This window comes from Paralichthys olivaceus, chromosome 18 (assembly GCF_024713975.1).
Source record: "Paralichthys olivaceus isolate ysfri-2021 chromosome 18, ASM2471397v2, whole genome shotgun sequence".
Taxonomy (NCBI): domain Eukaryota; kingdom Metazoa; phylum Chordata; class Actinopteri; order Pleuronectiformes; family Paralichthyidae; genus Paralichthys; species Paralichthys olivaceus.
Window position 1 is genome coordinate 14,062,875 of NC_091110.1, and position 14,481 is coordinate 14,077,355.

At 41.6% G+C, this 14,481-nt stretch overlaps 3 protein-coding genes across 7 annotated transcripts; 2 read left to right on the forward strand and 1 right to left on the reverse strand.

Annotated features, from left to right (window-relative positions):
- Positions 1-487: 487 nt before the first annotated feature.
- Positions 488-3,100, forward strand: pou5f3 (POU domain, class 5, transcription factor 3). Its single transcript, XM_020108645.2, has 5 exons — positions 488-1,390; positions 1,523-1,634; positions 1,985-2,115; positions 2,440-2,604; positions 2,686-3,100. Exons 1-5 carry the CDS (start codon positions 632-634, stop codon positions 2,944-2,946), a joined length of 1,428 nt encoding a protein of 475 aa, XP_019964204.2. The 5' UTR covers positions 488-631; the 3' UTR covers positions 2,947-3,100.
- A 2,045-nt stretch (positions 3,101-5,145) lies between these two features.
- fut7 (fucosyltransferase 7 (alpha (1,3) fucosyltransferase)) lies at positions 5,146-8,172 on the reverse strand. 5 transcript variants are annotated; one of them, XM_020108647.2, is made up of 3 exons: positions 8,014-8,172; positions 6,827-6,873; positions 5,146-6,418 (listed from the first exon to the last, which is right to left on the reverse strand). In XM_020108647.2, exons 2-3 carry the CDS (start codon positions 6,856-6,858, stop codon positions 5,329-5,331), a joined length of 1,122 nt encoding a protein of 373 aa, XP_019964206.1. In that variant the 5' UTR covers positions 6,859-6,873; positions 8,014-8,172; the 3' UTR covers positions 5,146-5,328. The 5 variants fall into 5 exon arrangements, with proteins under 5 accessions (XP_019964206.1, XP_069370404.1, XP_069370403.1 ...); XM_069514303.1 differs by having other exon boundaries at positions 6,827-6,919; positions 8,014-8,121; XM_069514302.1 differs by having other exon boundaries at positions 6,827-6,925; positions 8,014-8,085.
- Positions 8,173-10,191: 2,019 nt separating this feature from the next.
- clic3 (chloride intracellular channel 3) lies at positions 10,192-14,152 on the forward strand. Its single transcript, XM_020108648.2, has 7 exons — positions 10,192-10,319; positions 10,452-10,568; positions 11,423-11,532; positions 12,609-12,734; positions 12,848-12,954; positions 13,043-13,218; positions 13,325-14,152. The coding sequence occupies exons 2-7, from the start codon at positions 10,497-10,499 to the stop codon at positions 13,487-13,489; spliced, it is 756 nt and encodes a 251-aa protein (XP_019964207.1). The 5' UTR covers positions 10,192-10,319; positions 10,452-10,496; the 3' UTR covers positions 13,490-14,152.
- The last annotated feature ends 329 nt before the right edge of the window (positions 14,153-14,481 follow it).

The following is a 14,481-nucleotide window of genomic DNA, read 5'->3' on the forward strand; positions in this document are numbered from 1 at the left end:
TGTTACAGTATGAGTTTTGTGACCCGTGCCTACTTAGCAATGTAAACAAGTATTTTAATGTTGAATTAGTCTATTAAAGTTTTCCCGAGTTTCCTCAAAACCTTAGGTTGTAACTTTAAAAGCAGAATTTGTTCTTCAGCAAAAGAAGTTGCTCGGAGTTTGTGTGAAACCACGCCCACCACTCTGGGAGGAATCAAGGTCATTCACAAACTCACCGTCAGCTGTGCGCAATTGTCTGCGCCAGCCAATGGGCGAAGAGATAAGGCGCAATCCAAAACCCGTAGCTGTGCCCACGAAAACCTGTGGAGCCTTGGAGGAGAGCAGCATTTGAGCTTGACGGTGGAGCGGCGTGAAGGGCAAGGATTCATGGAGTAGGCCGGAGGCGTGTTGGTGGTAATGTGGCACCAAAACGACAGCTGCTAAGGCCTTTTGCAAAACTCTCCCCAAACGGACTTTACGCAAGCAAACAGTTGATGGAATTTTGGAGCGCGTCCTCCGCTCGTTCCTCTTTGACTTGTGCGTAAACTTGAAACGGATGTGCACGTTTAACTTTATTCCCATTAACTATTTCTTTTAAAACTTTCTATCTCGGACTTGTTCTTGTTAAATAATCTCCCACAGCGTTTGGAAGATGTCTGAAAGATCTCAGAGTCCGGAGTGCCAAAGCAGGCCGTATGACTTCAGCCGCGTCGGCCATTGCGCTCAGGTTTTGGGTCAAGATGGTTTGGGCAACGCTGCGTCATTCCAGCTTCCTCACGGCGTTTTGCCAGACCCGAGCCTCCTCTATAACAAAACGGCGTATGGTGGCATCACGTCGGCCTCTGCGCAGACTTTCTTCCCATTCCCACCCATGGCCAGTGACTACAGGGGAACCGACCTGCAGGCTGGGGAGTTTGGGCAACCCAAACACTGGTATCCCTTCGCTGCGCCCGAGTACACCGGCCAGGTACCCGGCGTAACAGCAGCTACCCAGCCTACTAACCTGAGTCCCCCTATGGCCGAGACCCGGGAGCAAATCAAAATGCCCGAGATCAAAACCGAGAAGGACACCGGCGATGACTACTCAACGGAGATCAAGGGTCAACAGTATCTGACACCGTCAGCCTCCGCCGCCATGGCTCATGGAGTCTTCTACCCCGCGGCCTGGAACCCGTCCTTCTGGCCTGGAATCGCCCACATCACCCCGCCCGGTATCAGTAATCAAAATCCTTCCACATCCTCTGCATCGTCGCCGTCTATGTCCCCTTCACCCCCGAGCAACGGGCTTCCAGGAAACGCGTTTTTCAGCGTGAACCCAACCCAAGCCGCCCCCGGGCCGCAGACGCAGAACCCGGCCTCCTCCACGCGGAGCAGCGGTTCCTCCAGCGGCGGATGCAGCGACTCAGAGGAGGTAAGATTAGAATCCCTTCAACCAACCATTTAATCCAACAGTTGTAATATGAGCCTTCAAGTCAAACACACATGTGTTCAACTTCTGTAAGTTCTACATCTATATGGTTTTCATTTTCAACCTGTCTCACAGGAGAACCTCTCCACTGAGGAACTGGAGCAGTTTGCCAAGGAACTGAAACACAAACGCATCACTTTGGGTTTCACTCAAGCTGATGTTGGCCTTGCCCTGGGTAACCTCTATGGTAAGTTTGGTTCCCATGTGGAAACGTCCTATTGGGTCATATTGCACTCCCTCCCTAATGCTTTCAAAGATTCTTATTTGAAGTAATAATGATGGACTTTCTAGTATTGGTTTTGTATGTTGCACAGTTCAGATTCTTATCTACGTCAGTAGAAGGTTACTTGTTATGTTTTGTGTGTTGAGGCAGGAGGTCACTGGTTTGGCAAAGTATCTCTGATTGCCACTCCTGAAATCTTGCTGAATCATCAGCCATCCAATGTGTTGAGATTTTTGGACAGATACATGTTGCATGAGTCTTGTCTATTCAGAGATAATGGCATGTGAAATCTGATGATTTATATTTGCGTGCAGGTAAGATGTTCAGCCAGACGACCATTTGCCGCTTCGAGGCTCTGCAGCTGAGCTTTAAGAACATGTGCAAGCTGAAACCCCTTCTTCAGAGATGGCTGAATGAGGCAGAGACCTCAGACAATCCCCAGGATGTAAGTCTGCAACACTGACATCTGCCAGCTAGTTTACAAGACAACAGATGATCCTTGAGCCTGATGGGATCAGTTGGTCTTTTCAGGCTGAGCTGACTTTAACCAAAGCACTTTGTTCTCAGGAAGTGTGACCTGCCATCTAGTGGCAACATTAATTTGGTCTCTTTAGAGATCACATGAAACATTATTTGAACCATAACCATCCATACAAGGCTTAAACCAAAAGGGACACAAATTGCTTCGGTACATAGGTAGTCCTAGTTGGGGCTTGTCATACCTTTTTTGTACATCTTACATATTCTCAAATTATGTGTTATTCCTCAGATGTACAAGATCGAGAGAGTGTTTGTTGACACCAGAAAGAGGAAGAGAAGGACTAGTCTGGAGGGGGCAGTGCGCTCTGCTCTGGAGTCCTACTTTATCAAGTGTCCCAAACCCAACACCCAGGAGATTACACACATTTCAGATGACCTGGGCCTTGAGAGAGACGTAAGAACAAAAGTGACGTAGTTTGCCTTCTAAAGTATGTGTCTTGTTGTGGTTGTAAACGAGAAATCTTGTTCTTGGCAGGTGGTGCGTGTTTGGTTCTGCAACCGGAGACAGAAAGGAAAACGACTGGCTTTGCCACTGGATGAGGAGTGCGACGGCCAGTATTACGAGCAGAGCCCTTCCCCACTGAACATGGCCCCTTCCCCCATCCCCAGTCAGAGCTACCCTGTGTCCAGCTACCCCGGAGCCACTCCTACCACACTGTACATGCCCCCCCTTCACCGGCCCGATGTCCTGAAACAGGCCCTTCACCCCGGACTTATTGGTCACATGACTGGATAAACACGCTCCGGTTGGCCTAGCCAATCCCGCAGATAACCTTCCCAAGCTTTTCTGTCAAAGGCCAACTCAAACTGGAGAGGGACGATCAGTGGATCACAGGACAAACCGTTCAAGGGAGGAGGATCTTTTTCCTGTTATTCTGAAACTACACAAATTGCATTGTCCACATCCTCTAACCATGACCAGAAACTCCACACCAACAATTTTGGATCAAGTCTTGGATTAAGCATAGTAAATCAATCCACTGGCTTTATTCAGTTCATGTTTAGAACAATTTAAGATTTAGCTTTGTACAGCAAAGGCAAGTTATGGAATGATGTAAAGAACCTGAACGTTCCTTCCACTTATACTAAATCCTGGGTAGGTTTTCTGGGGGTGCAGGTGAGAACAGGTCTAGGTTATCAAGAGAACCAAAATGTGAGTAATAGAATAATTTTTTTAGAGTTGGGTCAGTATTTTGTGCCATACTTGTCACCAATCTGAAAAGAGCAGCTACGGTATTTGTCTTCCATTTGAAATGGAGAACAGTTTCTTATTGGGGTTAATTTTTTTCCATATTATTTTGCACAAAGTTGCTTTTGTAATGTTGAACATTCTTTTCAAAAATGTTCCCGTTTGTTTACCAAACCAATTTTTTTGTCTTATAGTTGTTGGTTGTCATCGACATCTTGAGCAAGTATTTTTGGCAGCGATGGAGGGATTCAAAGTAATATTTTGATGAAATGTGAAGAATCTTTTGTTCAGTGTCTTAGCTGCTAAATCTGCCATTTGCACTCTGTCAATATTTTCTCTTCATGTCTCAGGTGAGTGGCAGTGAGATAAATATCCGACCTGACTCAGCTATCGCCAATGTGACTGACTGTGTTCTTTATTCCCACCCTATTGTAAAGGTTTTTATGTTAATGTTGAAATTACACCGTGTCAAGTGCTCACTGAAATATATTTTAAGAAGTTGCTTTTTAGTGGAATGATCATAGTTTTAGAAAGAAGACATCAAATGTCTCATTCTGCTTCAAAATACCTCACATGACTGAAGTCCCTAAGTGACCATCAAATCAACTTGGAGATGTCACATTAACATTGGACTAATCTCTAACTTTTAATATAACACGTTGTCTCGACAGATTGTAAATGGATTCATTATAATTTATTGAAATGTTGGCTAAGCTGAGATGTTTTGACTGTAACCACCTGAGACCTAAATGTAAAACGGACACTTTTATTTGAAAAATTGTATATGCAAACTACCAAATTGTTCTTTTTCCCAGTAAATCTTTGCACATGTCCCACCAAAAGTAAATTGTCCTGTATTCTGTGCCTCTTTAGTCCTTCACTAGACCAGTGTGGACTTACAATCCACTTTGTCTGAATAATATGAATTATGAATAATTATTAAGAGAGTGAGCTGGTTTATTTGATCTATATGAGGCATGTCTGAAAACTGATTTTGAAAGAGGAGAAAGACAAAATAAACAGGAAGGAAATGCAAGAGACAAACACAGTGTTGTCATGCAATATGTGCTTATCACTGAATCTTGATGCTGAGGCGGTGCAGAGTAGTGTCATCACTTCCAGGCTTTGTAACTATTTGTACCTTTCCATTAGTCACCTCTTCCTCACATCTTCACACTCACATAGGCAATGTATCATCCGCCGCTCGCTTTGGACCAGTCTTGGGCAGAGTGGCTAATCAAGGGACGATCCCTAATGACCTTGTCTGATTGCTGTGCCACGAGGGCCTGTGACAACTTTGGTGAACATAACATAAAGTATAGATGATCGTATAACAGCTTTCAGCACCAGACCAAGTTAAGCAGGTATAAGTCTCCCTGGGTGCATGAGACATGTGACCCTCTGCCTACTGGGCTGAATATGAGGCCCCCTGTGTTTCTGTCTGATGCTGCCACTGCCACGCTTCATCTTAGGGACTTGTGCATCCCCTCTTTATGGTGTGTTTTTGACCTGATATGCAGGGTGACTTGTGGGAACATTTACACAGGACTGTGCTTTTCTAATTCATAACCAGTTAAGTGGACTTGCCAGTGGTGGATCTTATGGATAATTAAAGCAAACTGAACGCTTCTGATCACAAGTAGAATTGTCACAGAAAATTATCTGAATACTTCTGTATGTAAGGGATTACTGATAAATCTGTGAAATGTCTCCAGGATGTGATTTATCATATTTCTACAAGTAAAATTCACTTTGCACAAATTCTCTTTATTCAAGCAGCACAGCAAAAAATATGAGAATTTCATTAAAAATAATATAAAAAAGAAACTATATTCACCCTGCTGCAGAATTTGAGGCCATGGTGTCTATGTCATCAATAGGGTTAAATTCGCCATTCATTGATTAATACTGAGCCAGAACTGTTCCAACTCAGACGCCATCAGAATTGGCCCAGGCCGTTAAATCAGAGTAAACTTTCTGCTGAGGTAAACTGTGGTACTTTAAACAGATGCTACAGAGTCTCTCTCTCCAGTCGGTGTACAGTCTCACTTTCCACTCTTGTTTCCAGGTAAAATATTCACCATAGCGTTTTTTGTCCTTTGCCAGCTCTTGCAGATACTTCGCTAATTCTTTTACTGATGCAAACTCATCAACGTGGATGAAGGACTTAGGTGGGGCCACAGCTTTATAATCGCTCAGCGGCGGTCCCAGGACAACAGGCACTGCCCCACCTTGATAAGCATTCTTCCACAACTTTTCTGTGATATAATCTTTGGAGACTGAGTTCTCAAAAGCCAAATAGAAGTAGCAGCGAGAGATTGTAGGTAAGAGGTCAGCGGATGAAAGGAGGGTCTTTGTCCATTGCCCATAAACCTTCACAGGAACTGCAGCATTAAGCTTGCTGTACACTTGGCTTCTCTTGTGGTGCTTCTGGTAGTTGCTGACCACCCAACAGACCAGAGTGCTCTTATTCTGAAGGTTGTTTGTCACCAGATGTCCTCTGGTCTCCTTTGGTAGCAGCTCGCCATACGGTACCGTGACATCAGAATCCCTCCTGTAGGTTATGGTCATGTTGAAAATATTTGCATACTGATGCAAATTTCCATTGTGAACTGGGGACTCCAGGGACATCCAGGCCCACCTCTGCAACTGCGGCCGTGGAAGAGCTAATGGCAGTTTCTGGCGTCCCTGCATCAGCTCTCTGTTGTGGAAGACCACCACATCGGCTGAAGAGAACAAGGTGCGCTTGTCCACCAGTCTGCAGCGAGGGATGCGGTAGAGGTCCCAGCACACGTCGCCCTTGAGGTTATAATGCATGTCGAAGGGCCAGTACCACATCAAGATGGTCACAGTTCTGTTGCTGCTGTTGCTGCTGTTGCTGCAGCAGCTGCGGCTGCTGCTGCTGCTGTTGGCTGTCAGATCATCAAGCCCTCCCAGCCAGATGTTGTAAAGACAGAGCATTAAAACACAAAGGATGGGGATGAGGATGAACCTTTTCATTTTCAGTGTTATCACCTCCCTGTCACAAAAGGGAATCAAGAAGTAGGATTATGAGGGAGTAATATTTGTGTCTTTAACATTTGACTGAAACAAATGTTCAATCCATTGACAATATTTAATCTCGTTTACTGAAACTAAAAGTTTTTCACAAGACCCCACCACAGATAAATGTCTATAAAGATGGAGGAAACCAAATCATCTCTATCTGCAGAGTTGGTCATAAATATTGCCTCTTCCATGTGAGTGACTGACCAAATTAAAAATTCAACATGCTCGACAAATGACCTTTTCTCAAAGATGGCTTTTGTCATTTTATGTAGTTTTTTAATCACACTATGTTCACATGCTCGTTATTCCAGTACGTTTGGTTTTGATTTGTTATTTGATGCTATGCAAATGGTGTCAAACAACTTGGTTGACAACTGACCTGCAATTGGTGTGTATCGGCGGAGGTTCCATCCCTCGGCTTCACTTCTGTAAAGTGTGTGAAAGTACAGACGAGCTGTCACCTCAAATCTGCCTGTGACTTACAGTATGAAGAGGCGTCACCTACACATACTCCCATCAGAGACCACCACATTTCAACACTTTTCAACATTACTGCTGGGCAGGCTCTTCTTTTCTAGAGAAGCTCTAAATTGCCACCACTGCTGTACTCACAGATATCACCATGCATTAATATCCACCATTACAATAAAAATGTTTCCTGATAACCCAGGAAGCAATCAATCTTCTCTTCAATCAGATTGTGGCACAAAGACATTTCAACGTATTTGCTGGCTAACTTAGAAAAAAGTAATTTGTGGTTGTAATACTTATCCTCCTTCTAAAACTTGCTAAATGCTGTCTCTGTTTTTCTCTTGGAAAAGTATATGGGACATTATAAAGATGAACAGAAAATGATGTTAAACAGTTCACTATGCATAAGAACCTGTAAATGAACCTTATACAAATATGGAACCAACAAAGACTCATTCTGTAATAGTCCTCATTAGTCCTCATTAGTGTACAAGAGAAATAAGCAGGAAAGAACACAGTCCCGAGGGGACCCACTGGAAGATACAGGTGTGTACAGGATAGAGAAACATTAAATCAGACACTCTGTTCTCTGCTTGTAAAAACAATCAGTCACAACAGGAAGCAATGTTAAATCTAAGTTAAAGGATTTCATTTTATATTCAAGTTTGAAAATAAACCATTATTGATGTAAATCAACTTGAATCAATGTATCTACTTCTCTTGTCCATACTTTTTATTGACTTTAGGGCTCTGCATTAGTTCTTGGTGTCTTTTTATTGTTTAATGTAATTTTGATATCGTATTTTTTGTATATTCCCAGCCTTTGTAAAGTGCCTATAATTGCCTTGTGTCTCGAAAAATGCTAAGCATACAAACTTGATGCTGATGATGTACAATGAGAATATCCAGATGGACAAATATTTGGAGAAACTGAGGTTAGGTTTTGACTCAACCATTAGGTGTTTAAACAGGAAATGGTGAAAGGTCTATGTTGGCTCTCCTCGCCAGCTGTACAGAGTGTTAGAAGGTGCAACAGTCATATTAAGTCAGGATGCCAAGACCAGATAAAACAAAAACTCAGTGTCATCCACTAACCTGATCAGGAGATTCGTTGTTTGTGCTCCACTCTCATTCACAGATTTCATTTTTTGGTTGCTACAGGAACAGACACAAGTATCTGCAACAGGAAGAGGAAGAACCAAACTGTTTCTTAACCGTCAAATGACTCATTGTGAAATGTTGATGTGTCGACACATTATCCCAGGTGTCCCACATGATTTAGTGATCTCCAGTTTGAGAGGTATACTGTTAAAAATGTCAAATGCAGAACAATAGAAAAAAGAAGAGGAGAGGTTGAAGTGGTTATGTGGACAGTTCAAATACTAAAGCACTCAAGCCCAACGATGCCCTTAAATTGAATCAAGCTACACCAAATTGTATACACTGGGTGGATGTATTAGTCCCTTGGAAATTGATTAAAAAAAATCTCATTTGCAATTTTAAAGACAATGAAGTAAAAAATATTGCATCCTTTCCTCAAGTTTTGTGGTAATTCATCGTTTTTTGTGAAGGAAATAATGCAGCGATCTTGACAAAATTAATCGGACATATTCTAAACAGAAGTATGAGTCAACTGAAACAAAAGAGAAGTAAGGTAAAGATGATTAACACATGCAGTCATGTCGGTGCATCTTGTTTTCTTGGGTCATTCAGGCAGATGATTCATCCAGAAACTCTTTTTGCGTCACCAGTGTTGTTTAAGATCATAGAAGGGAGAAACACCTTTCATTGAGATCTAAAACAAAATAAAAACAACAAATTGCTTTAATTAACAATGAACAATCTCTAAATCCAACTAGAGGATTCCACAGCACAAAATCATTGACTGACTGTCACACCCTTTATGATTTTCTCTCTTGTGCCCATGAAATGACACCGGCCTGCGTGGCAAGAGCCATATCTCCACAAATCTGTCTCTGATTGTGTGCTGTGGGATCTTTATCTCATTCCACCCAGCTTGCAACCTTCTTGTCTCTGTATGTCGGCTCGCTCGGGGGCCGTTCTCCCTCCTCTTCTCTAGTCACAGAAAGCAGTAAATACCTGCTACATGAGAGCATTTTTCTGCCAGCCATGAATGCTGATCGACGACTGAAAGTACGCTGAGGGACGAAGGCAAAAAATACAAAACATATCAGACATGAGGGGAACAAGCCAGAGGCAGCAAAACACATACACTGTTGACACAAGGGTGAGAGAGAGACAGAGAGTGACAGGGATAAATGGAGGCAGGTTACATGAGGTGACAGAAAGGTGAATATTGTGTCCCATGACTATTCTCAATTCCTCATTCTGACATGATTAAAACAAATGTGATCAGAGATATTTTTCTTTGCGGTCAGTTTTGATTCCTTTCCTTAGTTCAAATTAAGAAGAAGCTGAACGCTCCAGCATTCAATGATGGTTTAGTCAGACTTATTACTTTGTGGCAGCAGTTTGACGGGGGCCATTTCTGGTTTCAACATGACGCCACCTTGTGCTCAAAACCATGTCATAAAGAAACACAGTTACTGTCTGAATCTGTTGTGGAAGAGCTGGACTGGAATGCACAGAGCCCTAACCTCAACATCATTAATGTTCTCTGCTACAAATCCATGACAAATACTTTCTCAGAAGCGTAGGAGCGGTTATAGCAACACATACGATTACAAACAATTGATGTTAGATGGTCAACGATCAAACATGACTTAAATCTTCATCATACTTTTAGACCATTTTATGGTTGTTTTGTTTGGATTACACGAAAACTACTCAGAGAATAATTCTTGAGTCTTGATGAAGAAAATCAGACATGTTTAAAGGACTGTAATTTATGATTGTGTGTAATTTGGTGCAGATCGGAATCTAGATCTAGTGAAATTAAATGTGGTTTCACCAGGGGACTGTCGGGCCTTGGCGGAGGTATGAACTCTCTGAGTTTTTGGGTCAGGTCATTGGGTTTTATCTTGTAAACAGTAGGTATTCTAGTTTGAATATACATTTTTTAATTACACTGTCGTCTCGCATGTCAAGAAGTGAACAGAAAGTGGCTGACAAAAGGCAGATTCAGACCAAAGTGGACGGACTGGGTCAGTAGGAGATCCAGAGTGACACTTTTATCTTATAGAATTTGCTGGAAGGCTGAGAGGTTGAGAGGAGAGATCCAGCTATGCTGGTTGGACTGGAAAGGCCGGAGGGGGCGTCGGCTGCCTTGCAAAGCTTGACAGGTGTGGTGAGAGACAAACAAAGAGCGCACTCAGTGGAGACAAGAGGCTCGACTGCTGTGTCTGAAGAAGGAGCAGTGGAACAGTGGAATAAAAAAACAGGTGGAGTTAAGATAAAGCCAGAGTGACCACCAGTCCTGTGTGAGTATTGCCAGTTTCATCAAAACCTTGATGGAGTGAAGTGTGTGAGAGAGTGTGTAGGAGGGAAAGCAAAAAAGTTAAGGATCTAAACTTTACATTTACACTTTCTTTTTAAAATCTCTGCATCAACAGTGTCAGAAACAAATCCAGGAGAGGAGAGGAGAGGTGGACGCTACCATGCAGAGAGAAATAGACAGAAACACAGAAAGAAAGATGGCCGAGGCCCCGAAGATTGAACTCTTCGTTAAGGTAAGAACTGAAATACTTGAGATGTGTCATGCGTTTGAAATAATTTGCTTTAAATGCGCACAACAGAGTTAAATAAAATCGTATAAATGCAATAATTGTACCCAGAGTTAAGTACACTGGCAATTATCCAACATATACATTAACCATTCAATTTCCTTGTATCATTTCCTTGTATTTCTTGTGCGAGACTGTTAAACACAATCAAAGAGTGTTTGTTGCAATAATAATCAGTGCCTAAAAACTCATAACACACATTTCACAGTACCCAGGTATATACAGCTGAGAGCTGTGGCATATACATGTGTGTACATATACATGTGATAATCTATGATGTAGCTGAGGAAGCAAATACCACATAAATACTGTGTTTATTAATCTGGGTGGAAAAGCAGCCTCAACCCTCCATTTAAAATTCCTTCAGATTTCCATCGCAGAGCAGGCTTGACAAGAATACCTGTGCAGGCATTCCCACTTTGGTCAGATGCATTACAGCATGAAAACCACTGTACCAGTGTGCCATGTTTAACATGTGTTTGCCTTTATTGTTTTCACTTGTTTACGAGGAATGGAACTGGTTTTATTTATTGTCCTTGTGTGTTTCAGTGTTTTTCCTGCCAGTTTTCTCTTTCTCATGTGTTGTTTCAGTTTCTCTGTCGCCAGAATGTTATCAGATGAATGAATGTTTCTTTGTATTCATCTCTCCCTTATGTGCATGTTGAACTTTTGTTGCCACTTTTCTGTGTTTTCGGCTCCTGCTTATATCCGACTGCCCCGTCTGCCTTTGGGTCCTTCCCCTGTGTTTTGCGATCCCTCCTGCAGTGGTTGTGATTCTTCATGATCTGTTTTTCCATCAGGCCAGTGTGGATGCTGAGAGTGTAGGCAACTGCCCTTTCTGTCAGAGACTCTTCATGATTCTTTGGATGAAAGGGGCCAACTTCACCCTCACCACTGTGGACATGAAGAGGTGAGAGCACTTATTTTTGAAATCTCAGCAAATATCTTTTGGTTGCATTTATGGCCATACATGTTCTACTAGGGTTCATGTTGTTGTTCCCGGCCCTTGCAATGCATATAGTGACTGTACAGGAAGGGTTGAAGTTATGCATAACACTAACATGACAAAGTGTTGAGGGTGTAAAGGCAATAACCTGATGTTTAAATGCTTGTCATTACCTCAGTGTTGCCTCACGCAGGGCTGCAGGGGGATTGGAGCGCCAAGAGAGAATGCATTGACTGGAAAATGTGCAATAGTCACAATGAGGCTGTAATAATAACACATCGACAGACAGCTTCTTCGTCCTCATTGATGCAGTTTTCAATCAGATAAACTAACCCAAAGGCTTTTTAAGTCTGTGGAAGATAAGTGGCATTCCTGTCTAGCAAGATCAAACCCTACAGAAACTACCTGTTCTTTGTCCCCAGACATCCTTAATATAAAACATAGGAGTAATGACAAATGATGATAATAATCCTGATCATTATCAGGAAATAGAATCTACAAATGGTAGAAATCATAAAAATTAAGCATTAAACTGAAGATCTTCTTAGTTACAGTCCTACAGGAAAGTAAATGGTAAATGGATTGTATTTAATTGGAGTTTTTCACACATGCATTCGTGCAGTGCTACTATATACTGCACGTCTGTCACACACCACCTGCAGAGCCTTCAGGGACAATTTGGGTTAGGTATCTTGCCCAACAACACTTTTGGCATGTGGACTGGAGGAGCCAGGGATTAAACTATCAATCTTATTCTTAGTGAGCAACTTGCTCTATAGCCCCTGAGCAAGTGGCAGCTGGAAAAAAAAGAATCCACCAGGGTGTGAGAAAGTTATGATTCATGTACTTGTGACTTAATTTGACTTATTGGAGTTGGATTTGGAAGAGTAAGTAATATAGATGACTTGGAGATATACTGTGTTGTGTGTGACTGTGCTCTCTCTCTGCAATATGAAAAAGGACATTTAAAAAAAGTTTGTCATTATCTGATGGATGCGGATGATTTAAAACCTGGTTTGTTTCCTGTTCTTCTGCTGCAGGGCACCTGACGCTCTGAAGGCTCTGGCTCCGGGCTCTCAGCCTCCCTTCCTCATCTGCAATGAAGAGGTCAAAACAGACACCAACAAGATAGAGGAGTTCCTGGAGGAGACGTTGGCCCCACCACAGTGAGTGGACTGCATCCGGTTCATTCAAACACTTTGATGATATCTTAATACGTTACTCTGGTATATTCTTCAAGTCTTGAAACAGACTATACTATCTATTCTCTAAACGGCAGGTATCCAAAATTGTGCTGTTGTTACAAGGAGTCCAACGGCGCTGGAGAAGACATCTTCCGAAAATTCTCAGCATATATAAAGAATTCCATTCCTGGACTAAATGACAGTAAGGACATTGGTTCAAAGATGGATTTGTTGAATTGATTAATGTATTTTTCATTTGCAGGAGATGTTAACACCTGACTTTCTTTCAGCGCTAGAGAAGAAATTTCTATCGACTCTGGTGAAGCTGAACATGTACCTGGAGACGCCTCTTCCTCATGAGCTGCAAAAGAACCCCAATGCCAACGAGTCGTCTCGTCTCTACCTGGATGGTGACTCCTTCACCTTGGCGGACTGTAACCTGCTTCCCAAACTCAACATTGTGAAGGTGAGCAGAGTTCAACAGTAATTTGTGTATAAAAAAAACTTTAGTTCCACAATGAATGACAGAAATCTCCTTTATTATCTCACTGGTGAAACCCCTCTTCCTCCAGGTGGTGTGTAAGGAGTACCGTGATTTTGCCATCCCCAAGGCGTTGAAAAGTCTGACGCGTTACCTGGACAACGCCTACAAACAGGATGAGTTTCGCTACACCTGCCCAAAAGACTCAGAGATCCTCTATGCCTATGAGTCTGTGGCCAAGTACCTGAACAAATAGAGTAAGAGGGAGACATGAAGCATACGTGAGATAAAACCTCAAAACTGCACATGATTTATGTTTTGAGTCCAAATACTGGAAGTCTGGATAATAAAAATTGTTTGCAGTGATGTTTGTTCGCAATAATTAGTAGCTGTTGTTTCTTTAAAGTTGCTTAAAATTTGTATTTGTAGATATTGTCTGTACTGTTGCATGCTCTTATACTGACGTGGATTTCTTCTTAAGCCCCTGTAAGAGTGAGAAAGCACTGTAAATCCCACAGAGTGTTTGTGTTATGTCTTATTGTGCATGTATTGTGTCTAAGATTACTCAATACCAATTGCAGACATATTCAGTTACATTTTCATGTCAATCAGGTGAAACAAAACCTCAAATTTATGTAGTTTTACCCTTTGGAAATGTTTAAAACAAATGAATAAACCAGATACAGACATTTTGCTTAAGTTTTTAAACTGTCCCCCTGACAGAGGATACAAAGACAAAATCAATGTCTGCATTTCCGTTGTTTCAGTAATTGAAAGAAAATAAGAGTATGTATATATATATATATATATATATATATATATAAATAAAATGATGCGAATAATGATAGAATAATTGAGTTCCGTCCAATTATAAGGTTATTTTTGCATAGTGGAATAAAATAAAAAAGTAGTGTGAAGATCTTATTGTTGTTTTCTTAATATCTAGTGTGTTGCAGGAAAGGAGCAACACCGTATACAGTTTTTATTTTATTGATTGCAAATGTGTATATAGTGTATGTCCACACCTGTATGTGTAACTTCCGTCATTTTACCCACCTGTCTTGATGTGTTTGTAATGTAATGTAATGTAATGTAATCTTTGTTGCCAGAAACAGAAATAAAATAAAGAAAATTTTATAAAAAGGTCAAAAAGTAGGTATGTATTCCACTGCATTGTGGCATCATTGACATTTTTTTAACATCTTTGTAAAAAAAGCATTGAATTGAGGCAAAAGAAGTTGAATAGCT

What these genes read in the sequence shown, in the direction of transcription:
- pou5f3 (XM_020108645.2), top strand. Translation starts at nt 632, where the DNA reads ATGTCTGAAAGATCTCAGAGTCCGGAGTGCCAAAGCAGGCCGTATGAC. An exon ending in GATGCAGCGACTCAGAGGAG is followed by an intron (nt 1,391 to 1,522) that starts GTAAGATTAGAA and finishes CCTGTCTCACAG; the next exon opens with GAGAACCTCTCCACTGAGGA. An exon ending in ACCTGGGCCTTGAGAGAGAC is followed by an intron (nt 2,605 to 2,685) that starts GTAAGAACAAAA and finishes TGTTCTTGGCAG; the next exon opens with GTGGTGCGTGTTTGGTTCTG.
- fut7 (XM_069514300.1), bottom strand. Translation starts at nt 8,063, where the DNA reads ATGAAATCTGTGAATGAGAGTGGAGCACAAACAACGAATCTCCTGATC. An exon ending in ACAACGAATCTCCTGATCAG is followed by an intron (nt 6,419 to 8,013) that starts GTTAGTGGATGA and finishes CTTTTGTGACAG; the next exon opens with GGAGGTGATAACACTGAAAA.
- clic3 (XM_020108648.2), top strand. Translation starts at nt 10,497, where the DNA reads ATGCAGAGAGAAATAGACAGAAACACAGAAAGAAAGATGGCCGAGGCC. An exon ending in AGATTGAACTCTTCGTTAAG is followed by an intron (nt 10,569 to 11,422) that starts GTAAGAACTGAA and finishes TTTTTCCATCAG; the next exon opens with GCCAGTGTGGATGCTGAGAG. An exon ending in GAGACGTTGGCCCCACCACA is followed by an intron (nt 12,735 to 12,847) that starts GTGAGTGGACTG and finishes TCTAAACGGCAG; the next exon opens with GTATCCAAAATTGTGCTGTT.